This window comes from Phascolarctos cinereus, unplaced genomic scaffold (genome assembly GCF_003287225.1).
Source record: "Phascolarctos cinereus isolate Bilbo 61053 unplaced genomic scaffold, phaCin_HiC Scaffold_3;HRSCAF=262, whole genome shotgun sequence".
Taxonomy (NCBI): domain Eukaryota; kingdom Metazoa; phylum Chordata; class Mammalia; order Diprotodontia; family Phascolarctidae; genus Phascolarctos; species Phascolarctos cinereus.
Window position 1 is genome coordinate 107,976,430 of NW_027555736.1, and position 25,854 is coordinate 108,002,283.

At 44.7% G+C, this 25,854-nt stretch overlaps 1 protein-coding gene and 2 long non-coding RNA genes across 8 annotated transcripts; 1 reads left to right on the forward strand and 2 right to left on the reverse strand.

Annotated features, from left to right (window-relative positions):
* Positions 1 to 4,259: 4,259 nt before the first annotated feature.
* Positions 4,260 to 13,534, reverse strand: LOC110194880 (uncharacterized). Its single transcript, XR_002320823.2, has 3 exons — positions 13,457 to 13,534; positions 12,831 to 12,976; positions 4,260 to 7,257 (listed from the first exon to the last, which is right to left on the reverse strand). It is a non-coding gene; the product is annotated as an uncharacterized LOC110194880 (long non-coding RNA).
* Positions 13,535 to 18,257: 4,723 nt separating this feature from the next.
* CUEDC2 (CUE domain containing 2) lies at positions 18,258 to 25,820 on the forward strand. 4 transcript variants are annotated; one of them, XM_020967403.2, is made up of 11 exons: positions 18,258 to 18,392; positions 19,880 to 20,002; positions 22,307 to 22,332; positions 22,856 to 22,943; positions 23,473 to 23,616; positions 23,869 to 23,930; positions 24,046 to 24,188; positions 24,653 to 24,832; positions 25,053 to 25,114; positions 25,311 to 25,371; positions 25,457 to 25,820. In XM_020967403.2, the coding sequence occupies exons 2-11, from the start codon at positions 19,998 to 20,000 to the stop codon at positions 25,601 to 25,603; spliced, it is 918 nt and encodes a 305-aa protein (XP_020823062.1). In that variant the 5' UTR covers positions 18,258 to 18,392; positions 19,880 to 19,997; the 3' UTR covers positions 25,604 to 25,820. The 4 variants fall into 4 exon arrangements, with proteins under 4 accessions (XP_020823062.1, XP_020823065.1, XP_020823083.1 ...); XM_020967406.2 differs by having other exon boundaries at positions 18,258 to 18,384; XM_020967414.2 differs by lacking the exon at positions 18,258 to 18,392 and adding an exon at positions 18,556 to 18,668.
* On the reverse strand, positions 20,238 to 25,380 carry LOC110194860 (uncharacterized). 3 transcript variants are annotated; one of them, XR_013485276.1, is made up of 5 exons: positions 25,292 to 25,380; positions 22,899 to 23,036; positions 22,067 to 22,183; positions 21,169 to 21,285; positions 20,238 to 20,648 (listed from the first exon to the last, which is right to left on the reverse strand). It is a non-coding gene; the product is annotated as an uncharacterized LOC110194860 (long non-coding RNA). The 3 variants fall into 3 exon arrangements; XR_002320813.2 differs by lacking the exon at positions 20,238 to 20,648 and having other exon boundaries at positions 20,755 to 21,285; XR_013485277.1 differs by lacking the exons at positions 20,238 to 20,648; positions 25,292 to 25,380 and adding an exon at positions 23,846 to 23,934 and having other exon boundaries at positions 20,755 to 21,285.
* Positions 25,821 to 25,854: the final 34 nt, after the last annotated feature.

A 25,854-nucleotide genomic window follows, 5' to 3' on the forward strand; every position in this document is an offset into this window, starting at 1 on the left:
GGGTCAGACTGATATGAACTGATGCAAAATGAAGTGAGCAGAACCAGGAGAACAATCTACACAGTAACAGCAATATTGTAAAGATAATCAATTTTTGAAAGACTTACTAACTCTGATCAACTCAATGACTCCCACCACATTTCCACTCATGATGAAACATGTTATCCACCTCCAAAAAGAAACTGATAGACTCAGAGTGCAGATGGAAGCATATTTTTTCTTTTATTAAAAAAAAAACATGGCTAAGGAAGAAATTTGTTTCGCATACCTATACATATTGATAATGGGTTTTGCTTTTCTTGCCTTCACAATGAGTGGGAGACAGAAGAGGAACTGAAAAAAAAAAAGAATTAAAAAATCTCTATGCTTTAAAAAGGAAAGAAAGAAAGCAAAGAAGACAGAAAAAAAGGAATTCTGCTTGAGGTTGTCATCCGAACAATCCTTTGACAGTCTAATGAAATTTCTCTGAGTCCTATATGGTTCATCCCAAGCTTATGGTACAATTCCAGGAATTAGACTCCCATGGAAGGCAGACACTTTGGGGCTACTGAACAAGCAATTCTTTCCCATCAGGCCTGCACTGTTTGAATAACTCACTGTAAGAGCAGGGGTCTTGGTCTTTTGGGGTCTCCCCTATAATGATGTGCCTTTGACTCTTATTGCTTTTCTAGCTACAAGGGGGGCTCTTTCTCCAAGAAATGGGGTACTCAGGAAGCCAAATCCCCCAACTCAAACTTGATGTTACTTCCAAAGCAATTTCTATTCTTTGGCTAGAAGGCTAGATTCTAGGAACCTGCAGTCTAAGCAACTTCTCTTTTCAGGTGCGAAGACTGGATTCCAGGACTTTGGGAGTCACTCATGAGGCAAACCTGAAAGCCAGTACTGTCCGTGAAATAACCCTTCTTTGGTTAAGCCAGCTGCCTAGGAAATTGAACACTCCATCCCCCAATACCATCCTACACAGGAGGCTCTTGTTCAGGAATGTGGTCTGTTAACTCCCCTCTCAGACCAAGTGGGCAATCACATGTCTGCTTCTTGCTGTTTTTTTTGCAGACACCTGATCATTTTCCCAGCTGCTGCTACCTCCTGGTCTGGGAAAATATATTATCAGTTTTCCAGTCCCTCAACTATATTCAGAAACCTATAGGTGAGCATATAGAACCCCCATTTGCTTCTTAACCCAAGGCTACCCTTCCTCAGAGAAGACTCTATGCATGCCCAGGATTTTCTCCCTGCCCCCCAGAACATAAGTTCTCTCTGCTACTTTCTGGTCTGTCATCTGAACATGGAAAAGGTGGGGGGGGGGGAGGTAAGCAAGTCAGTCAACTCACTTTTAAAAAAAAATTATTTTATTAATTTATTTTGATATATCAACAATCACTTCCATATTCTTTTGAGTTTAAAATTTTTCTCCCCCTTCCTCCTCACCATCCTCCCCCAAGATGGCGCACAATCTGATATAGGCTATACATTTACATTCCTATTAAACATATTTTCACATTAGTAATGTTACAAGTAAAAATTAAAACCAATAGGAGGAACCATCAGAAAGAGGAAACAAAACTCAACAGAAGAGAAAAAAAGGTAGCAATCCAACTTCCATAGTTCTTTCTTTGGATGTGGATAGCATTTTCTATCACGAGGCCTCTGGAGATGTCTTCAATCCTTGTATTGCTGAGAAGGGTTCAGTTTATCAATATTAGTTATCACACAACATGGCTGTTATTGTGTACAACATTCTCTTGGTTCTGCTCATTTCACTCAGCATCAGACCATACAGGTCTTTCCAGGTTTTTCTGAAGTCAGCCTGTTCATCATTTCTTATAGCACAATAGTATTCCATTACATTCATATACCACATACATTCATATGCTCAGCCATTCCCTAATTGATGGGCATCCTCTTAATTTCCAATTCCTTGCCACCACAAAAAGAGCTGCTATGAATATTTTTGTACATGTGGGTCCTTTTCTCATTTGTATGATCTCTTTGGGATATAGCCCTAGGAGTGCTATTGCTGGGTCAAAGGGTATACACATTTTTATAGCCCTTTGGGCATAGCAACTCACTTTTAATATCTACTTTTGAATCCCCACAAGTCATCCTAGGGGCAGCACTGGCCTTCAGCTACCCTAATGGCTCAGTTTTTGTTGTTATTTAGTCATTCAGTCATGTCCAACTCTTCACCTTATCACACCAGGCCCTTCTGTCCTCCACTATCTATCGAAATCTCTCCAAGATCATGTTCATTGCCTCCATGACACTGTCTATCCATCTATCCTTTGCCGCCTCCTTTTCCTTTTGCCTTCAATCCTTCCCAGCATCAGAGTCTTTTCCAATGAATCCTGTCTTCTTATGCAGCCAAAGTGTTTAAGCTTCAGCTTCAGTATTTGACCTTCCAGTGAATAGCCTGAATTAATTTAAGTATTGATTGATTTGACCTCCTTGTTGTCCAAGGGACCCTCAAAAGTCTTGTCCAGTTTCTTGGGGCAACTAGGTGGCGCAGTGGATGGAGCATTGGCCTTGAAGTCAGGAGGACCTGAGTTCAAATCCGGACTCAGACCGAACACTTGACACTTACTAGCTGTGTGACCCTGGGCAAGTTACTTAACCCCAATTGCCTAAAAAAATAAATAAAAATTAAAAAAAGTCTTGTCCAGCTCCACAACCCTCATGAAAAGTTCATCCATCACTTCACTTGAAGACCTCCACTGACGGTGGACATACCATCTCTGAAGGCACTGGATTCCTCTTTTAGATAGCTCTAATTGTTTTCTTATGATAAATTATACCTCTCACTTCTTCCTGGTGTTCCTAGTTCTGCCTTTGGGGCCAAGCAGAACAAGCCTAGCTCCTCTTTCACCTGAGACCCCATCAAAAACTTTATGCCTTCTATCATGCCCCCCAATCCCCAAATCTTCTCTAAATGAAAAATCCTCATTAGATTGCAAATTCCTTGAGGGCAGAATGTCTTTTGCTTCTTTTTGTATCCCTACCACTTAGCACAGCACACAATAGATGCTTAATAAATGTTTATTGATATTAATAGTCTTCCAATTATGTGGCACGAATAATCCCTTTGCTATTCTTATTGCTCTCCTCTGGATACTCTCAAGTTTATTCATGTCATTAAAATGTGGCATCTAAAGTTAAATATATTACCATGGATGTGGTCTGACTCGGGCAGATTACTGTGGGCCTATCAACTCCTTCATTCCAGCTCTCTTAATGCAGCCTAAGATTGCATTAGATTTGAGGGCTACCATATCACAGTGTTGTCTCATGTTGAGCTTGAACCCTAGGGGGTTGCCAAATATTTGGAGCTAGAAATACTAATGAGTAGTTCTTTTTTTTTAATAAAATTTTTATTAGTGTCTTTTTTTAATATCACCAAACTTTCCCCCAGTATCCCTCCTCTTTCCTCTCCCAGAGGGCCATCCCATATGACATATATATTTATTCATTTTATTTTTTCTAATTACATGTAAAATTTCTTTAGCATTCATCTTTTAAATTGTTGAGTTCCAAATTCATCCTCTTCCTCTTTTCCCCCCTCATTAAGAAGGCAAGCAATGTGATATGGATTAGACATGTTCAGTCATGTGTATTCCATATTAGCCATATTGTAATAGAAAAAAAAACCAGACAAAAAAAAGCAAGAAAAGTAAAAAAAAAAAGTATGCTATGATTTGCATTCAGACTCCATCAATTCTTTCTCTGGAGGTGGATAGCATTTTTCATCATGAGTACTTCAGAATTATCTTAGATCATTGTAATACTGAAAATAACTAAGTCTTTCACAATTGATCATCCTTACAATACTGCTGCTACTGCTATGTTCTCCTGGTTCTGCCTACTACCCTTTGCATCAGTCCATACAAGTCTTCTGAAAGCATACTGCTCATCATTTCTTACAGCACAATAGCATTCCATCACAATTATATACCACAACTTGTTCAAATGATAGGCATCCCCTCAATTTCCAGTTCTTTGCCACCACAAAAGTGCTGCTGTAAATATTTTTGTATATACAGGTCCTTTTCCCTTTAAAAAAAAAAAAGAGCTGCTGCTGCTGCAACTATTACTGCTGCTATTACTGTTGCTGCTGCAGCTGCTACTGTTGCTGCTGCTACAACTACTACTGCTGCTATTACTGTTGCTGCTGCTGCAACTACTACTGCTGCTGTTACTGTTGCTGCTGCTGCTACTCTTTATCTCTTCTGGATACAGACCTAGTAATGATATTGCTGGGTCAGTTTAATAGCCTTTTGAGAATAGTTCCAAACTGCTCTCCAGGATGGTTGGATCAGTTCACAACTCCACCAATAGTGCATTAGTGTCCCATTTTGCCACATTCCCTCCAACATTTGTAATTTTCCATTTCTGTCATATTGGCAATCTGATAGGTATGAGGTGGTCTGAGGAAGGGTGGCCTTGGGTGGAATTTTTTTTGATGTTTTCAAGGCAAAAAAATAAAATGGAAAAAAAATCAGTAAACTTGATCAAAACATTAAAAAAGAAGTCTAAAAATACCTGCAATATAACATACTTATAGATCACCCACTTCTGCCAAGGGATGAAATAATGACTTTTTCTCATACTTCTTTCTTCAAGCCATGACAGCTCCAAGAACCACCAGTTTATTCCACCAGGTCCAAAGATGACTTGATCCAACCCCTTTTCTTACCTGCTCCTGCTATAATGGGAGGGGGGAAAGAGAACATGATTGAGCAAGGTTAGAAGTGGGAAGAGAGGCCCCTCTGGAGGTGAGACAAGTCCAAGTGCCTTGCATCCCTTTACCAAGACAGAAAATCTAGAGCTCAGAATCACTTAGGCAGGCATCTGGACATTCCAGCAGCACCATTTTAGCCTTGTTAGTTAGTTTACTAACCCATGAACATGGAGGACACATCTTTGCCCTTGAGATAGGGTTGCTCCTCTTTTTTTTTTCTTTTGTCACAGGCAAACGGTACTGAGAGCAGTGAATCTGCCCCATCTCCTCCTGCCTTTGGAGCTCTTTCGAGATGGAACCTGGGGTGATTTTCACAGCTGCTTTGGAGGAAGAAGAATGAAAGAAAGTCAGAGAAAAGGAGAGCCACTTTGAACTCTAAGATTCAGTGAGAGGTGTGGATGTGAGTAGGAAGATTACTAGGAACTAGGGGAGGGAGGTAGCCAACAGGAGTAGCCACTGCCAAGACAGAGTAGAAAGCAGACTTATCTGTACAGTCCGGTAAAGGACCATACCATCAAAGATACCCAGGTGATGGGAGAGATGGGGAGGTGGGGAAAACAGGTGGCATATAGAACAGCTTTACAAAGTGTGTTAGCATTCTAATCTGGGGTCATGAAAGATGGAATATAGTCTATGTATAGTTTCTTTGATTTCTGTTTTGCTATTAAATTGGATAAATGGGTTTCTTTTATAATTGCCATGTGTATGTTCATTGCGAAGCCAGTATTTGGTGAAAAAAATGGTCAAGCCTTAGATGTAAAGCTTGAGTTTCCCCCCTCCCCCAATTAATGAAATAGTAATCAGGAATTAGATTGAACCTGAAAATCACATCCCCTTGACTAACAATATTTAAGGCAGCAGATAAGTATAGCTCTAACCTAGTACCCCTTCTCTCTGAGAAAAGCAGGGTGACCATCCCTTCGTGGCCCAACTGCCTGCTTTCCTTCCTGGCAGGAATTAAATCCCGCCTTGGAAGAGTGGAGGGCAGGGTGGGAAGAAGAGGCTAGAGAAGTCTATTCTGCTTCCCTTTGAGCCATACGATGACATTCCCATGCTATCTGCGGGGGCTGGCCTCTCACTACACAGAAAGGTAGCTACTGGATTTTTTTCTTTTTTAGTATGTTAGTGAGTCCCTTCTTTATCCTTTGAACTTTGTTTTGATCATTGTAAGTCTTAGTGTTTTTAAGGGTTGTTGTTCAGTCATGTCCAACTCTTTGTGACCCCATTGGGGGTTTTCCTGGCAAAGATCATGGAGTGGTTTGCCATTTCCTTGTCCAGTTCATTGTACAGATGAGGAAACTGAGGCAAACAGGGCTAAGTGACTTGCCCAGGTTCACACAGCTAATAATTGTGTGAAACCACATTTGAACTTGGATCTTCCTGACATCAGGCCCAGCATTCTATCCACTGTGCCAGACAGTCATGTGCTTTTAAGGGAAGCTAGTGGTTCACTTTGGGGAAATGCCATATACTGAAACTTCTAGGTTATAGCTGGGTGGGGACAATAAACTAGAAAATGAGATGTCTCCAAAGTGAAGGAATCTTAGCCAGAAAGATTAAATAAACCTTGCATTTACTTTGTGTGATCATCCTTTCTACTTAATTCTCTAATAAAGTCTTATTTTATCCTCACCTTTCTTGTTTGGTTTAGGAGAAGGGAAGAACTGGGGGAAAGCTGGGTACCATGAGAGCCTAGGAGGGATTTGTGGCAGCTATAATAGTAAGAGATTATTTTTTCCTTTATATTAATAACTAATTATTAAATTAAGATTAAGGTTCCCCTTTACTATTTCCTCATTCAGAAACCAACCCCTGTAGGTTATTCAGCCAGTCTCTGAAGGTCATGGCTGATGGATGATATTACCTTACCCTACCATCATTGTTCATTGTTCATTGACTGGGGAAAGATGGATGCCTTTGTCCACTCAGCAGCTGAGTCTGCAGCAGGAGGAGCTGAAGGCTTTCAGCCCACCTCCTTATTGATTGTTAACCAATCAGAGTTGATTTCCACTCTCAGATACATCCCCTTTTCCAAAGGCTTTTTAAGCATTCAGTGTTCTTAAGGTTCGTCTTAGGTTTCTGAGAGTACCGCTGACCTCATTTTGTTAATTATTTGCTAGCCATAATTAATAAATGGATTATTAATTACCCAGAAACTAGGAACTTTGGACTTTTCATTCATCACAATACAGAAGCTGCCACCCCAGGGAATCTGGGGCTTGAGCTTATTTGAGAGTAAGGAAACCCCCAAAGAGAAGGGTTTGGGGAGTCTGATGGTGATTCCTGGTTGGGCTTATGGTTCTCTTGATTGCCTTTACCTAAGAAAGTGTTAATAATGAAGATTAAACTTAAAGTGTGTGTTTACATTTTACCCCACAGTCATTTAAAAACATACCTCAGCGGGGCAGCTAGGTGGCGTAGTAGATAGAGTACCGGCCCTGGATTCTGGACGATCTGAGTTCAAATCCGATCTCAGACACATAATACTAGCTGTTGACCCTCGGCGAGTCACTTAACGCCATTGCCTAGCCAAAAAAATCCAAAATATTTATTAGCACACTCCTGAGGATAAGACACACATTTTAGGACATGACTAATGCAAGAATTTGTTTTGCTAGGTTGCATATATTTGTTACAAGGGTATGTTTGTTTGGTGGAAAGAGAGAAAATCAAATTTTTTAGGGAAAAAAGTTTAATTAAAAAAACCCAACAGCCTTATGAAGTAGTTGTTATAAATATTCCCATTTTAGGAAACTGAGACTGAGAGAGGTTCAATAATTTGCCTATGGTCGTTGTTTGTCCTTAGTGCTGGAAGAGACCCAAAATAACATCATGATGTAAATGTCAGCAGGATTTGAACTAAGGTCTTCTTTTCGCCATGTCAACTAATCTAGCCATTATTTCACCTTGCTAACTCTTGGAGGTTGGAGTCTGTTTTTTTTTTTAAACTTCAGGTCCAGCAATCTTCCCACTATTCAGTGTCTAATGCTAGGTCCTGACATTTTGGAATTAGTCACTACATCTATATTTCAGCCCCAGGTAATAACAATAACAATAATAATAACTAATAAGTAGCTAGCATTTATATATTACCTACTATGTTCCAGTCACTATGCTAAGTGCTTTACAAATATGCCCTCATTCGATCCTCATAACAATTCTGTGAGGTAGATGCTATTATTATCCCCATTTTACATTTAAGAAAACTGAGGCAAGCAGAGGTTAAGTGGCTTTCCCAACATCCCACAGCTAGTAAGAGTCTGAGGCTGAATTTGAACTCAGGTCTTGCTGACCCTAGACCCAGAACCCTATCTACTGCACTACCTAGCTGCCCAGGTCTAGTTTATAAGATCAACAGGACTATACATTTAAATCACAAGGCTTTAACCTTTTTGGCTTTATGGATCCCTTTGGCAGTCTCTTGAAGCCTATGGACCCCTTCTCAGAATAATGTTTTTAAATGTATAAAGTAAAATATATAGGGTTACAAAGGAACCCAATTATATTGAAATAAAGATGCATTTTTTTGCCCATCTAAGTTCATAGATCCCTCAAAGCTATCTACAGGCTCCTTAGGACAGACCTTTAGGAAGTCATCCAATCTAATCCACTCATTTTACAGACACTTACTAGCTGTGTGACTATGGGCAAGTCACTTAACCCTGTTTGCCTCACTTTCCTCATCTGTAAAATGAGCTGGAGAAGGAAATGGCAAACCATTCCAATATCTTTGCCAAGAAAACCCCCAATGGGGTCATGAAGATTTAGACACAACTGAAATGACTGAACAAACCGGGCAGCTAGGTGGCACAGTAGATAGAGCACTGTGGATTCGGGAGGACCTGAGTTCAAATGTGACCTCAGACATATAATATTTACTAGCTGTGTGACCCTGGGCAAGTCACTTAACCCCAGTGCCTAACCAAAAAAAATATAAAATAAAAATAAATGACTGAACAAACATCAGTGAAGGAGCTTTCCCGTTGGGATTGAGGTAACTCAACTCAACCTAGATTGAAGGGTTTCCTGAAGTTTCTAGAGTAGCAAGCTGGGTTAGGGGCGTGAGGGAGACTGACAGTTTCTCTCATATCATCTTCTTTCCAGAGTCTTTTCCTTCCACAACCTGCAATAGGCTTAGTATTGTCCATCTTCTATCCCAAAGCTGGAAGCCAGAAGTGCCCAAAGTGATTGTGGAGTTAGAAGAGAGTCGACCTCAAGTTCGGCCCTTTTGACGGAATCCAACCGGATTCCTCAAAAGGCCACACTTGAGGACCTAGAAGGCCACGGTAGCTTCAAGGCCACAGATTCCCCACCCCTGTGACCTAGGCTACTTCCATCACCTTCCATTAAACAGTCAAAATACTTAAGCTCTTACATTAAAATCAATGCAGGTACTTCTTGCTAACTATGTGGTGGGAGAAGTGTACATCATTACATTGCTAAGTCCAAATCTAATTCTTTATCTCCTTTGCCTCCCCAGGGATTTCGGATTTTCAGTCAAACTGGTCCTTCATTCCTTCACTGCCCCACCTCCCTAGCCCAGGCCAGTTTGATAATTCTATTCTACTGGAACCTGAGGAAGAAAGCCCCCACTTGCCATATGCTAGGCATTAATGCTAAATGCTAGGAATACAAATACAAGCAGAAAGAAACATAGTCCCTGCCCTCAAGGTGTTTACATTCTAATAGGGGAATACATAAACAGAAGCCAAAAATCTGGGGGTTGGGGGGGAGGGGGAGGAGCAAAGGTACCCAAGGGGGTATGGTAGAGGAGGTCAGGAGTATACCCTTGCGAGGAATGAGGCTGGGCTGGTCTAGGCACTGTCTTTAACTGAGGGCTCTGGGAGGGTTCATCTTATTGGAGGATGGGACTGAAGGGGTTAGGATACTTTCAATGTGTGAATTCCAGGGCTGGAGTGAACTGGATGGAGATCTGGGTCATAGAATACAGAGGAATATGGCACACACTGCAAGAACTAGAGATCCCAGGCCAGATGTGAGCTGGTATAGGACTTCATTCATTCAACAAATATTTATTCAATCCTCTGTGCAGAACACTGTGCCAGGTGACAAAGGAGAAACAAAGCTTAGAAAAGACACATGCCTCTGTGCTGTTTATAATTTCAGACAAGAGATAATATTTGTGCACAGACATGGAAAGGCGGAGTACTATTTAACGAAGAGCAGAGATGGCAAACACGGATCAGGCAGTAACACTCCAGAGTGTTTGAGGCTGAACCAATTAAAATGTAATGAAAAACATTTAACAAAATAAAAATACAGCAAAGCACAGATAATGTTAATATGTGGTTTTCTAAGTCAATATGAGGCCTATAGAGTTTGACACCACTGATGTAGTGGATAGAGATCTGACCTATCCAAGAAGCCAAGAAGACCTAGGCACGTCACTAAGCAATTCTCTAAGAGTTTAATTTTCAGAGAAGGTGCTGACCTCCATTAGAAAATATATTTCAAGGCAGCTAGGTGGCACAGTGGATAGAGCACTGGCTCTGGAGTCAGGAGGACCTAAGTTCAAATCTGACCTCAGATACTTGCTAGCTGTGTGACCGTGGGCAAGTCACTTAACCCCAATATTTATGTTTCCTTACCTGGGAACTCCCAATAGGGATGAAATCACAGCCCCTACTCCCTATACTTATAATATAGTATTAATTAGAATATAAGTACATAAGAAGACTACAAAGTAGTAAGAGCTCATGAGAGAGTTCATTTCCAATTAGGGGGAGTCACAGAAGGCTCCTGAGAATGAGGAGCCCAGAATGAGTTAAGATGATCATGGAAAGCTTCCTGGAGGGAAAGGAAGAATAAGCTTTTATTGAGCACTTACTCTGTACCAAGTATACTTTACAAGTATTAGCTCATTTGATCCTCACAGTGAGGTCGTGTGCTATCATCATCCCTATTTCACAACTGAAGGAACTCAGATAGACAGAGGTTAAGTGACTTGCCCAGGGTCACACAGCTAGTAAGTGTCTAAGGCCAAATTTGAACTCAAGTCTTCCTGACTCCAGGCCTGGAGCTCTATTGACTGGACCACCTACCTGCCTCAGCTGAAAGAGGTAAAAATTGATGGGGCCTTGAAGGATGGAATAGGATATGGAAGGGGAGGATGCTGTACAAAAGGTACAAAAGGATGTGTGTTCAGGTTAGTTGTTGAAACAACCCGGGCTCCAGGAGTTGTAGAGCTGACCCAGAGCTTTCGAAATGGCTGCTAGGAGAGATTCGTGGGTGAATAGTGTACAAATAGATCACGTGTACAGTGCCTTTGCCGCTCTGGGCATCCAGGCTCCACTAGATTGAGGCTACCGGGCTCCAGAACTGATTTCCTAGGGCATCTGCATGAGCTCACAGCCTATGGAATTCAGTTCTCAGAGCCAAATGCCAGGTGTGGGCACAAGCAGGGACATCACATCTGGGCACTAAACACTGGTTAAAAAAAAAGGATGAGGATAGACACAAGCAGGAACAGGTGACACTAATCTTGGGTACTGTGCGTTGTGACAGGGATGTGCTTCCAGGCTGTCTGAAAAGATTGTTGTAACCAAGACATACTTTTAAGTTTAATCTGAACTATGAACATTTTCTTAAGTTTAGACAATCAACAAAAATACTAAAATCAAGCACTGGTTGGTATCCTTTGTGGATTTCTGTAGTGTGAATGTTCACACTGAAAAATTTTGAGCCTAGAGGCATTGGCTCCATCTAGCGTGCCCCTGGGTGTGGGTCTCAGTCCCAGGACAGGTGTGACAGGTCAGAGTCCAGTTCCAGCTTTCCCAGAGACTTGGCTGAACCTGCCACCCCACTCTAACCTTCCACCCCTAGATAAAATCCCTTCAGAGGGAGTCTAGAATGCAGTACCCTTAGGCCTGTGAGGGTGACCTCATAAGGTCATTGCTTCCATTCCTCTGCCTCCAAGCAAGACTGCTCTGAAAAAGTTCTGATTAATTTTTTTATTTTGTAGGGGGATAGTGAGGAGAAGGAGAGGATCTTTATTTGTAAAACAGGAGATTTTACAGACTAATAATAGCTTGTTTCCCTGTCTAGTAGTCAGCAGCGTTTTTGGAGGTTGAACCACTTTCTGTTTTATACCCTTTTGGTTGCTTTACCCCTCTACTCTGGAAAAGCAGAGCGTTTTTACCTGTTCACTAGTCTCTGGCCTGGATGAACTAATTTCCCTCTCCAGAGAAGATATGAGGGTATGACCTATGGTGGAAGTAGGAATATGAAACCCAGAGGGTCCCTGGCTCTGTTCCCATCCCCACTTTCCATGCTTCCCTTGATCTGCGTCTAACATCTTAGGGTTCACTCCCTCTCCTCTTAGGAGAATCTTCATTTTAGTTTAAGTGCTCTAGCTAGGGGTTTGTTTTAGACTAGGAGCTTTTAATATCTATCTATCTATGTATCTATTCATATACGTATATATATGGATTATACATGTGTATATATTATACATATGTATATATATTATATATACATATATTATATATACCTACATACATACGTGTGTGTATACATACATACATACATATATATATATATATTTGTATCATGGACCTCTCTGTAGTCTGGAGAAACCTATGGACCCCTTCTCCCATTTCTATATATTTATTTATTTTTTAGCTCTCAACATTCACTTCCACAAGATTTTGAGTTCCAAATTTTCTCCCTATTTCTCCTGTCCCCACAACCCCATGACAGTCTACATTCTGATTATTTCTTCTTCCAATCTGCCCTCCCTTCTATCAACCCCTTCCCCCTCTTCTCTTATTCCCTTCCCCTCCTACTTTCTTGTAGGGTAAGATAGAATACTATACCCCATTGCCTGTGTATCTTTGGACCCCTTCTCAGAATAATGTTTTTAAATGCATAAAATAAAACTTTAAAAATTGCAAAGAAAACCACTTCTATTGAAATACAGTTATTAAAATATCCTTAAAAACAACCAAATTCATGGACCCCAGGTTAAAAACCTTCTCTCCAGATACTGAGCAGCTGGTGGCACTAAGGAAAGAAGCCTGTAAAGGGAAAGAAATGACCTCCCTCCTGCCCCCAGAAAGATAGAGATAATGGAGTCTACCTCTGAAGTACCATGGAGAGAGCAGGGGTCTTAGGGCCAGTGGAGACTGGATGATGGTGGTGATGGTGGTGGGCAGGTCTTGGCCTGGCCGGAGTCCTAGATCACCAGGGGTTGGACCTCTTCCTCCTCTCTGTCTACTTGTAGCCCTAGAAAGGAGAGGAAGTGAGGGAGACAATGGGAGAGGAAAGAAGAAGAGGATGAGAGAGGAGCAGGGGAAGTGTAAGAGGCAACGGTGACTTGGTTCAATTCCCAGTTAGTCGTGTGACTTCCTAGCTTTGTAAACCACTTATTGTCTCTGGGACTCAGTTTCCTTAGCTATAAAAATAATTGATTGGATTAGATGATGTCTAAGGTTCCTTTCACCTCCAGTATTCTATAATTCTATTAAAAGGGATTTCCCAGAAAGATACTTTCACTTTCCAGGGCTATTTCAGGGGACCAGGCAGGGGAAGGCCCTTCATCTGGGCAAGGAGCCAATGTTGCCCAGCAGGAAATGCTGCAGCTCATTCCCTAAGAAGTTGTGGGGGCAGTGGCCTCTTCTCCCACCCCTCGAGCCCCCCGAAAGCTGAATGCAGCAGGGCATGGGGGGATGGACAAAGCATCCTGCTTCTTCCTGTGGTACTCACCCCGGCCTCCCTTGGCTCTCAGACTTCTCTCGGCCAGGCAGTGAGTCTGTCTCACCCAGAGCTTCTTAAATAGGATCCCTTACCCCACCCCCTGCCCGCCCCAGCCTGCTCTTCTGAGAAAGGAGGAAAGTGTGGGAGGCAAGGGCTTTTTGCTTGTAGAACCCTCTCTGACTGCAGACCAGGGCAAGGATACAGATTCCCACTGGGAATTCCCACCCCATCCCCACCTCCCCTCACTTGCTTGGTCACCCCCTTAGCTGGGGCCCCAGTCAGACGTGGTTCTCCTAGGGCTTAGGGTGTGTGTGTGTGTGTGTGTGTGTGTGTGTGTGTGTCTGATGAATTTTTCCAACTTCCCTCAAAGTTCAGGAAGTCTGACCCACATCTTTCTCCCTGTAATTGAAACCTCAGCTTGAGCTGGAGAGCAACTCCCCCCCTTCCCTAAAGAGGAGTCATCATTCCGTTTGGTGGAAAGCATGCTAGAATAGGGAACAAGGGACCTGGGTTTGAGTCCCAGCTCTGCCACTAACTGCAGGACCCTGGGCAAATCATGGCTCCCCTCTCTGGTCCTGTTTCATTAACTGCAAACTGAGATAATAAAAATAACTCACATACAGACAGTTTTTAGGTAGTTCCTTGCAACAGGCCCATGAAAGTACTCCCTATCTCAGAGTGTGATGCTAAGAATCAAATAAAGAAAAAAGGCTGAGAAAGTGACTACAAATTGCATGCATAGGTGAAGAACAACCATTTGGGGGGGGTTAAGTGACTTGTCCAGGGTCACACAGCTAGTAAGTGTTATGTGTCTGAATCCAGATTTGAACTCAGGTCCTCCTGAATCTATGGCTGGTGCTCTATCCACTGCACCACCTAGTTGCCCCAAGAATAACCATTCTTATCGTAAATGGAAGGTCTAGGTTGGTCCTTGGGGTGGGGTGGAGATAAGGACAGGAGCCTGGGGCTGCCCACCATCAACCAATCCCGATGCTCAGCTGGAGGGTGGGAAGGACTGATGTCCTTGAGTCCTTGCAGGAGAGGGTAAGGATGCTCTTATTCCTGTTCTTTGGAGGGAAAAACTGAGGCTGAGAGTGTTTGCAGTGATGGTCTAAGGAAAGAGTGGTTTATTAGCCAAAAAGGACTAGGATTTAGGAGTCTGGGCCGGGATGTCCGGAAGTCTGTCTTCTTGAAGCCCTTGATACTTGGGAGCAGATGGGGCTCCAGGCTCAGAGATCCCTTCTTATATCTGCGAAATCTACTTCCCCATCTGAAAGGAATAGGACAATACCCTGTTCCATCTCCTAACCCAACCAACCGGAAACTTTACCCCCCAGGGCTTGTTCAAAGAGGGTCCTTAATAAGAGGTTGACTTTAGGGTAGAGAATGGATCAGAAGGCAGGAGAGGTTATCTCTGCATTGGGATTCAAGGTGGGGGGGGGAAGAGCATCATTCCCTCCAACTTTCCTCGTAATCTAGAAGCTGGGGAGTTAATTTTTTTTTTATTATTCCTAACCTCTGTTCTTCTACTTCAGCAGTAGGGGTAGGGGTAAAGAGGTGGAGGACAGGAAGATAAAGTGGGTTGGTGGGGGTGGGAACCCACGGGACCATCTGGAGAGGAAATGGGAAAGTTCTCGGAATGTGAGAGTCCTCGTCATTAGGGATTATGCAATGAGGAGGCCACTTCAGGGACTGTGGGGGTGTGATTGGAGGGCTGGGGTAGACCTTTGGAGTCCAGGCTTTGGGGAGGAGAGGGGTAAAGGCGGTGGGAGCAGATGAAGGCTAAGATGCCTAGTCCATATCCTCTCCTCAGGGTCCTCTTCTTGGCTGCGGTTCAGAGCTGGTAGCCCCTTGTTAACCCTTGCATTGTTATTCATGGGCAGCTTCCCTGGAGCTCCCAGCTGACATAAAGAGCCCAGGAGCCAGGGACATCAACCTGAAGTCTCTAGGTGGAGGGAAGGGGAGAGGTACTAAATAGGATATGCACTAGGCGAAGAGGGGCTTAGTTTGAGGAATACCACTCTTGGGCTCAGTGGCTCCTTTTCCCACCCACGATCCTTTGTGGGACTCAGTTTATTCATCTGCAGGAGATTGGTGCTCTGGCTATCCTACCTGCCTCTGGTTGGCAAGGGATAGGGGACGGCCTCTTTTGCTTGTGGGGAGTTCCAAAAACATACTTGGCCAAGGTCACTTTTCCCCCTCTGTACGCACTACCTTTTGACTCCAACACTCTCTCATCTGTCAGTCAATAAACATTTTGTGCTAAGTATTGGGTTTAAAAAGAAAGGCAAAGCTCATATTCTAATGGACTCCAGGTCACTCTTCTGCTTTTCAGCCTTGCTTCTTAAAGGGTAATAACATCAGGGAACTGGAGTGAGGGGCCACAGGGACTTTGCAGTTCCCAGCTCACAGCCCACCGGAAAGCTGAGCCAACCAGAGGTAAAAGAGGAAACTCCTGCCATCCCCTCCCTGAGTCACTGCATTAGGGCTTCCTGACCCTCTCACTGACATCCACCAGAGTCCCAGACTCCAAATCTTCTCTAGAAAAGCTTGTGTCTATTCTTAGTTCTTGCTCTTTTCTTGGAGAGTTTACCTCCTCAGAGCCTTAGGGGTCCCCACGGCAGATTTATGCCCGGGGGTGGCTTTAAATCCTTACCCCGCCCTAGCTCTGCACAAAAATGCCAGTGCTGGGGAAGCCCCTAATTGGAGCCTAGCCCTTAGTGCCCCAAGGACGAAGAAACCCAGGCATCCCAGAGCCCAGACGTTAGAGGTGGGGAAAGGACTGATGCTTTTCCAGTAGGGGAGAGGGGAAGAGGAAACAAGCATTTTTTCTTCCCCTCCTCTATTTGGCTTTGAAGATGTTAGCCCAAGGGAAGCAAGCCTGGAAGGACTGAAAGAGGGAATGGGAATCTGATCCTGGGCCCCTTGGTAGTAAAGAACAAACCCAAAACCTAAAAATGTTTTTAGGAAGAATTTTATTAAATAGGTTTGGCAGAGAGTTTTTTGTTTATTTGTTCAATTTGTTTCGGTCACAGCGACTCTTTACGACTCTATTTGGAATTTTCTTTGGCAGAGACGCCGGAGTGGTTTGCCTTCTTCTTCTCCAGCTCATTTTACAGATGAGGAAACTGAGGCAAACAGGGTTGAGTGATTTGCCCAGGGTCACACAGAGCCAGAGAAAGGTGTGGCTGACTCCCTCACCCCCAATCTCTATAAGGCTCACATTATATATAATTCAAACAAGGGTACAATTGAGAGACCTGCACATAGGCAGTCTCCCAAAAAGTCAGTTTCCTTACATCTGTACATCAGCAGATAAATATAAACACATAATGAAATCTGAGTAGATGCCAAAACACAAGCTTTGAGTGGAGTCCCAACTATTCCTTGCAGTAATCTCTGGCTCCCCTGGAGGATCTCTGGAGTCAGCATGACCTATACACATTCTGAGTTAAACTATATCTAGCCCACAAGGCTAGATTCAAACAATTTTAATAAATAATAAAGTATAAAGTATTTTCCTTATACCTTCTGGCCTTAGACCCCGGACGCCCCAAGCGACTGCCAAACTATATTGGATAAATTTAGGATTGCAGGGGCAGCTAGGTGGTGCAGTGGACAGAGCACCAGCCCTGGATTCAGGAGGACCTGAGTTCATATTAAGGCCTCAGACACATAACACTTACTAGCTGTGTGACCCTGGGCAAGTCACTTAACCCCATTGCCCAGCCAAAAAAAAAAAAGATTTAGAATTGCAGAATTTGGAAGCTTACTCCAAGAAATAATCTACTGCAAAATGAGGCTCAGAGAGGTCATAGAGGATTACCGACAAGGAAGAGAATTCAAGAGACCATAGAGTTCAACCTTCTTACTCTTCACAGAAAAAGAAACTGAGTCCCAAGGAGATTAAGTGACTTGATCTAGGTCACACAGGTGACATATTAGTAATAAGATTTAGGTTTTAGAAGATAGGATTTGAACCCAGGTTTTCTGGCTCCAAAGCCAGTGCTTTTCCCACTGTACTAAGCAAAACTTACCCAAATTCATAGAGCTAATAAGCAACTGAGTCAGGCTATGGACCTCAGGTTTAGGCTCAGTTTCCTTATTTGTAAAATGAGAGACTGAAAGCACAGTGTTTTGTACAAAACAGAGGCCAGCTAATCAATATTTGTTGAATTGGATTTGATTAGGTGGTCTGTGAAGTGCCTTCAAGGGCAGGGACGTAGGTGGGGCAGTGCACAGAGTGCTGGGCCTGGAGTCATGGAGACTCATCTTCCTAAGTTCAGATCTGGCCTCAAACACTTACTAGCTGGGTGACCCTGGGCAAGTCGCTCAACCCTGTTTGCCTCAGTTTCCTCATCTGTCAAATGAGCTGGAGAAGGAAATGGCAAAGCACTCATAGTATCTTTGCCCAAAAAATCCCCAGTGGGATCACGAAGAGTCAACACGCCGAAAAACAAAAGATGCCTTCAAGCTCTAATGACTCCTTTAGGTAGAAAGAAGGGTAGAGATGGAGGAGAGGAGCACAGGGCCAGGGATAGGGCAGGCTGGACCAACTAAGCAGGCACAGCCCTGGATCTGGAGCCCGAAAACCTGGCTTCTGATCTCCGACCTTCTCTTAACTTCCCGTTTGACCTGGAGTCACTTAACTGCTCCTTGGGTCTCAGTTTCCCTATCTGTAAAATGGGAAGATCGACCTCTGGTAACCCTTCTTGCTCCAGCGGAACCTCAGCTTCCCCATGTTAAAGGGACGGGGTTGCACCAGGTGACCAACTCTGACACCATGACGTCAGACGCAGGGAAGCCCCCACACTCCCCCTTTCCCTTAACAAAGATGGCCGACACGGGGTCGCTCTAGGCCTCGCTACCGTTCTCTCGGTGGTGCGGGCGGGAACTGCGCTAGGACGAGCGGCCGCCTGCGCCAGCGCCAGCGCCGAGTGAGCAGGTGACCCTCCCTCCTCTTTCCCCCCCTTCCCGTCCCCTTCCCTTTCCCCCCTCCTCTTCCCTTCACTCTCTCCCCTTCCCTTTCCTCCCCTCCCCGACCCGTTCCCGCCCCCGCCCCCCGCAAGGCCAAGCCCGGCCCCGCGGGAAGTGGCGAGAGCCCAGCCCTGACCCCGCAGCCCCACCGCCGCGCCTGGGCCCAGGCAGGCCTGAGGCTCGGTGGGCGCTGAGCCCAGGACCCCCATCCGGCCTGGAGCTAGCACGGCCCTGCATCGCCCAGGTCTTTCCTCGTCTGCCCCCCGCAAGGCACCGGGCACCCCCCCTGACCCCCAACCCCCAGCTGCGCCGGTCCCCACCTCTCCTAGCCCCCATCCTCCAGCCTCCCTGTCTCCATTCTCCATTCTCGTCCCTTAATCTCCTTTAGCTTCAGTTACTTCATCTGTAAAATGGGGGTAGATAAAAGCAACAACCTCACAAGGTTGTTGTGAGTCAAATGAGATAACACATAGAAAGCAGTTTGCAAACCTTAAATTGCTATTATTATTATTATCCCGGTCTCCATCACTTAATCTATCAGCCTCAGTTTCCTTATCTGCAAAATAGGGATGATAATAGCACCTACCTCATAAGGTTGTTGTATCAAATGAGATCACTTGTATAAAACAGTCTGCAAACCTTAAAAATGCTATATGAATTCTAGCAATTACATATTATATAAATAGTATCATTCTTGTTTCCATGGTCATCCTCACCCCGTCCCCATTTATCTCCATTGTCTTCCCCGTCTCCATTCCCATCAGCTTGTTGTATCAAATGAGACAACTTGTACAGAGCGATTTGCAAACTTTAAAGTGTTATGTGAATTCTAGCTTATTATATTATATATTCTATGACTATCATTATCTTTATCATTATCCCCATCTCCATCTTCATCCCTATTCCCACTTACCTCCATCCTCATCCCTTTCTCCATTGTCCATCCATCCTTATCCCCATCTCTGTTCCCTTCCCAATCTTCATCTGCATCCCCATCTCCATCTCTCCCCATTAGTCTCCATCCTCATTCCCACCTCTGTGTCCTATCTATCCCTGTCCTATCCATCATCACTGGTCCCCATCCATTCTCATCCAGCCAGCAGACTTGGTGTGCCGGTTTGCTGTGTGGGAAGGCCTGGGGCTTGGCTCTGGGGAATTATCTGGCTGAGGAGATGAGCATCAGCTCCCAGGGTGAATCAGGAAGATCACACAGTGTGTGATCTAGAGCTGGAGTGTGGGGCCCAAAGTCTGCCCTGGGGCATGATGATTATGGACAGGGGAGTCAATAGTGTGGGTTGTCATTATCAGGACAGACTTTCTGGGAGGGTCTGGCTGAGCTGGAGCCTGGATGAGAAAAGGAGAAAGGGGAGAAATTTTGACAGATTTTTGAAGATGTTACCTATTTTATAATAAATTTACATTAAGCAAACTTTTTTCTTTTCTTCTTTTTCCCAGGACGGACTCTTTTTTAGGCCCTCTGCTGGGTAATTTGGGGAAAATCTCCGAGCTGACAAGTTATAAGACAATATTTGACTTCTTATGTGTTTTATATACATTTGATCCTCACAACTCTATGAAGTAAGTATTACAGCTATTATTAGTTCCTTTTTACAGATGATGAAACTGAGGCTTAGAAAGATTTACTTGACTTATTTATAGGCTTACAGCTAATAAATATGGAAGTCAAAGTTTGAGCCTAAGTCTCTCCCTATTTCAAGTCATTCTCTCTTTCCACTACACTGTACTAACATAGTTTCTATAGAGCAGTCTATGGTATACTGGAGTGGTTTCTAACCTTTTGAGGCTACAAGGAGCCATTTTTAATGTGAAAACATTTTGAGGACCCCCACACACATATAAAAATAGTTATATCTATTTCTTGGGAAAGTACATGAAGACGGATGAGAAAATACTACAAATTCAGTAAGAACTTTTTTAGATTAACACTGTATTTTATTATTCCTAACTGCATTGATGTATACTTGAAAAACATATTATTATATATTCAGTATGTAGAATTTTTTGCTTATTTATGTATTCACAGACCACTTGTAATAAATTCCCACAACTTCCAAAGTTCCTTGGCCTATGGGTTGAGAACCAGTGGGTTCTCAATGGGTCTTCCTTCCTTCCTTTCTCTTTCTTTCTTTTTCTTCCTCCTTTCCTCTCTCTGTCTCTGGCCTTTTATCTTCAGCAAGGAGGGTCCTGTCTTCCTATCCTAAACCTATTTTAGAGTTGAAGAAAAGCAGAAAAATGAATAAAAAGAGAGGAGAAGAAAGCCACTTTCTATTCCAATCTCATTTTACAAATGAGGAAACTGAGGCCCAAGGGAAATACATTTCCTTTTATTTTTTTAAAGAAGCAACTTTTCAAAGATCACAATAAATTAGATGCAGTTCTAGAACCCAGGTCTCCTGATCCCTGCCTGCTGCTCTTTCCATTGATAACATGCTATTTTTCAGGGCTTCAGAGGCAGGGAAGAGAAAAACCATTTCCCTCCCCCAAAATGACATCATTTATGCCTATTTATGGTTTTATAGCATAGACAAGAGTTTTTTCCCTAGCAGAGATTCCTAGGCAAATGACAACAATCAGAATTTGGGAGTGATCCTGCCCTAGGGTCATGTGTCATTTCATTCCTAGAAGCTTCCCAGTAAGCAGGCTAAGGGTAGGAGCTTTGAATGCTAGGAAAGAAGCTCCTTTAGCTTTGATGGAGCTGTGTTAAGAGAATCTTCAGACTCTACCTCCAACCAAAAGCCTGGAATCCAGAAGCAGGTGGACCTCTCACTGTTCAGGGGCCTGAGCTCGGTTCCAGGGTGGCACCATAGCCAGCCTTTCTTGCACTGAGCCATTTTCCTGAACTGTAAAACAAGGGGGTGGGACTGAGTGACCTCCATTGTTCTAGTTCTAACATTTATGAGAATCTGTTGTTCTCAGAGCTCCTCTCCTTAACTTCAGGCTCACCCTGATGCCTCATCATTGCATGGCAGTGACCCCAGGTCCTTCAGAGAACACAGAGCCCAAGTTTGGGCAAGTCCTGCCAAGTTAGAAATGCTTTGAGTTTACTTGGGTTGTCTGATAACCGGCTGGAATTCAGAGCCATCATCTGTTGGCCTGGTGATGGGGTTGATGAATTTTTTGACTAGAGCAACTCTTGAAGAAAACCCATTGTCATTCAGCCTGTAGTGGTGGAGGGGGTATATGCTCTGACAAGGCTGCTGATTCTTGGATATGACCTTATGACCACAAGGGGCTTTAGTGCTCATCTGGCCCAACCTTCTCATTTTACAGTTGAGGAAACTGAGGCCCAGGAAGTGATGTGTCCAAGGTCACAGAAGGAATGTCACAGGCAGGATTTGAACCCAGATCCTGATTCCATAGCTAGCATTCTTTCTGCTGTATCACATTGCCTCATGTTTTCATTGCTCTGCAATGTATGTGCAGATTGATTATGTCTCCCCAACCAGACTGTGAGATCTAGAACTGTGATTTTTTTTTCTGTCTCAGAAAACTATAGCTGATCACCTAAAGAGGTGCCTTAGTGAAGGCTTTGTCATTGATAAAACTGTTGTTAATTACCTGCCTCAGAGACCAGGGTAGTAGTGATCGAGTGACCCTAACACTTGACTGTTGGCCACTCACCACAGATTTGTTGAGAATGGACGCCCTGATAATCTTCTCTTAGCTTCTCCTTAGACTAGGACTAGGTCTAGGCAAAGGGTGTTAGGCTTAATCCCAGGCCTCAGTTGAGGGATCCCTCTGGAATAAAGAGAATCCAAAGTCAGAGGCCTGGACTGGTGGGATGGGAGAGGGGTACTATGATGGTGAAGGAGAGAATTTATGAAATAACTTTTCCAACACATCCTATCCTCTCCCTTCCAGAAAAGCCCCTTTGTCTGGATGGACAGGTGGGTGGCTCTGGGATTCTGTTGTGGGTGGGTCTGTGACTCTGAGCCTTTCCCCCACTGAAGGCCAGACAATGGGGACACTTGTGACCAGGCTCTCAGCCAGAGGGGTTTTGAAGGGCTGGGATTCCACCAGCTCAGAAGCATCTGACCCCAGGGGCCTCTAGGATTCTAGCCAGGGGGGGTCCCTCTTGAAGGCTGGTCTGGGGGAGGGGCCCACTGCCCCTCAGACCTCTTTTCCCCCAGAGACTGGGCCTCCTCCATTATTCATCCCTGAGGAAAAGGAGAAAGGTGGGAGAACTTTAGGGATCCTGTACAGAGCTAGGGACCCAGTCTCCAAGGGAGCAGGGACTGGAGGTCTGAGACCCTGGGTAGAGCAAGACTTGGCAAAGTCATCTCGCTGACAGATAGTTTAAAGATAAAGGCTTGGGAAAAGGCTGGCAGTGTCCCCCAATCCCAGTGAGGTTAGTGAGCAGAAGCAAGAATGGAGACCAATGAGGGCTTCCTATCTTCTCTGCCCCTTTAGGAAAGGAAAGAGCAATGGAACTTGAGAGCATCATTCGAGATACCTTAATCAGCTTTGCCCAAACCCATGTCCCAGGCGCTGATCTCAGGTATGTGCTGGCTCCTTGACCACCTCTGGCGGGAGGGTGGCTTCTCCTGTGGTTAGTGCTGCTTCTGCAAGCTCGGCAGTGGCCTCTCTCTCCCTGAAAAGGCATTTGGGGATTGGAGAAAGGGCAAGCTTGACTTGCCCTCTGTAGGGTACCTCCCCAGGTCCTCCTAAGGAGATCTCCTCTGAGGGGAAGGATCACTTTGCTGTGGAATTTTCTACCTGAATGCTTGCCTTCCAGTTCACTGTAAAGATGAATAGACTGAGGCTCCATGTGGATAATCTGCCTAAAATGTCATGAGATGTGTAAGGCAGAATGGGGACTAGAAACTTGGAGTGGAAGGAGAACCCTGTGCTGCTCTGCTCTCCACACTTACTATCTTGGGGTAAATGAGATTCAGCCTCAATCTAACTGCTCCTTCCCTTTTTTAAAAAGAGAATAAGTCTCAGGAGTTAGGGACCAAAGCTGGGGGCAAGTGTGTGGAGCTGTTCTTCCACAAAATGCTCCACCTCTCCCTATCTGTCCCTTCCAGTGGCTTGGATGAAGTTGTCTTCTCCTACATAACTGGGGTCCTGGAGGACCTGGGTTCTCCAGGGGCATCGGATGAGAACTTTGACATGGAAGCATTTGCAGAGATGATGGATGCTTATGTGCCTGGCTTTGCCAAGATCCCCAGGTGTGACTGGGGGTTCTTATATCCTCTCTTCCCAGTCCTTGACCCAGCCCTTTCCGTTCCAATTCCAGATGTCCCCTGGGCATGCTGGGGCTATCATGCCCACTTATCTTGGGATGGGAGTGGGTAGGATTGGGGGAACCAGGCTGGGAAGACAAAAGAGGGAAGTCAGATGACAACTCCAGGGTTCACTGGAGTGGGGTCTGAGTGGAGGACAGAGTGGCTCCCTCACCCCCGTTCCTGATTCCCTCTCAGTGGGACAGTTTGCGACATGATGTTCGACCTCTCAGGCCAGCTGAGTGATGCACGGAACAAGGGTGAGTTCTGGATTGGGACAGAATCAAGGGAATGGGTTTTAGAGCTCTTATCTGGGACTTGGGCCCCCCTCCAGTCCTGTGACTGATTGAAAATCATGTATTCTGTGCCTTTAAGAGAATGTGTGTCCCAAGAACCAGGAAGACAATGCTCCTACATCTCCAGAACATCTCCAGAGTCTGGAGGAAGGTACCCAAGAGATAAGGAAGTCTCGAGCACACACCTCTACCCCACTCCTAGGGGAAGACACAAAGGCTGAGGTATGGGATGGGTGGGAGTGGGGAGAGGGCTGTGGAAATTAGACCTGAATGGTGGGGAAAGGAGAGGGCTTTTGAGAGGGCAGTCAAGGGCAGCCTAAAGAGGGATGTGGATGCAGGAAAGACCTAGATTCAAATCCCACCTGTGACACATACTGATTGTGAGACCTTGGGCAAGGGACTTAACCTTCCTGAGCCTTAGATTCCTCTTCTGTACAACAGATATAATACTTGTAACTCCTTCCACATATTTGAGTTATTGCTCTTATGAGTAGACAGCAACCTATCATATTGGTACTGAGGACCTACTGTGTGTGGTGTTCTCTGCATATTAATGGGGGGGTGTGGGTGGAACAAGTGCCCCCAGTCTTCTGCCTTTTGGAGTCATGTGCTTGTATGTGTATGTGGTATTGAGGAGAGATTATGTGACCAGCTTCTGGGCCTCATCATCTGGTCCTGACTTGCAGGAGGTCTCTGAAACTGATGAGCTCCAGGCTGGGATACAAGTGCTTCTGGAAATGTTCCCTTCTTGCACAGTGGGGAGGGCACAGCGGGCACTGTCCATGGCTCGGGGAGACCTGGAAGAGGCTGTTCACATCATGGTAGAGGAGAAAGTGGAGCCCCAAGCCTTAGGCAGCAGCTCAAAGGTATATGCCACAGACATTCCCCACTCCTGGTTCCCTGGACCACTGATCAGGGCTTCCTTCCTCATGGCCAGAGATGGAAGGGGTACAAGGATGTAGGGTGGAAGGGGAGAGATGGGTATAGACCCAACCCAGGGCTGAGTGTGGGGAACTCCAAAGGGAACCTTTAGGTAAATGGAGAAATGGGCCCAGATCTGCTATCTCATTGTGCCTTTCCTTCTAGGATACATCAAGGTTACAGGGAGCTCCCAGGAAGGAAGAACTGAAATCCTTCATTCTACAAAAGTGAGTTTGGAGGAGAAGGGAGATGGTTTGATTGAGTAAGGTAGCCCTACTGGCTTATCTAAGCAGTCAGTGAGAACCTCATCCCCAGAAGGTCTGTATTGGGGCTCCTGGTTTATCCCAAGTACCTCTGACCTTTCCCCTAGTCTATGGGGAGGATGTCTGAAGAGACATACTAACCAGGGCTCCATCATGGCAGGTACATGATGGTGGACAGTGAAGAAGATCAGAAAACTCATAGGCCTGTGGCTCCAAAGGAGGTGAGTAGGTTGAGGGTGACGGATAACGAGGACTCCCTTTTCTGGGTCAAAGCCTCTTGTTTACCCCGACTTGTATTCTTAACAGGCCCCTAAGAAGCTGATCCGATACATTGACAACCAAGTGGTGAGTACCAAGGGTGAGCGTTACAAGGACATTCGGAAACCAGAACCTGAAGGGATGAAGTCCACTTACATCAGTCTCAAACCAGCCCGGAAGTACAAGTTCCACTGAGTGTCCCCACCCTGGGGGAAGTTGAGGACTGTGGGCCAGAGGAGTCTGAAGGAGTTGGGGATAATGGCCCCAAAGCCAAAATAAGACAGCTGGGCTACTCCTGCCACCAGGGTCTTCTTGGCTAGGCATTTATGAAGCCTGTTTTTCCCAAGCCAAGCTTAGCTTCAAAGTCTCTCCCGAAGCTTCTTTATTTGAGTAAAGTGGCAGGAGTGAGGCATGAGAACTGGTTATTTGTCTCCAAGGAGGTGGGC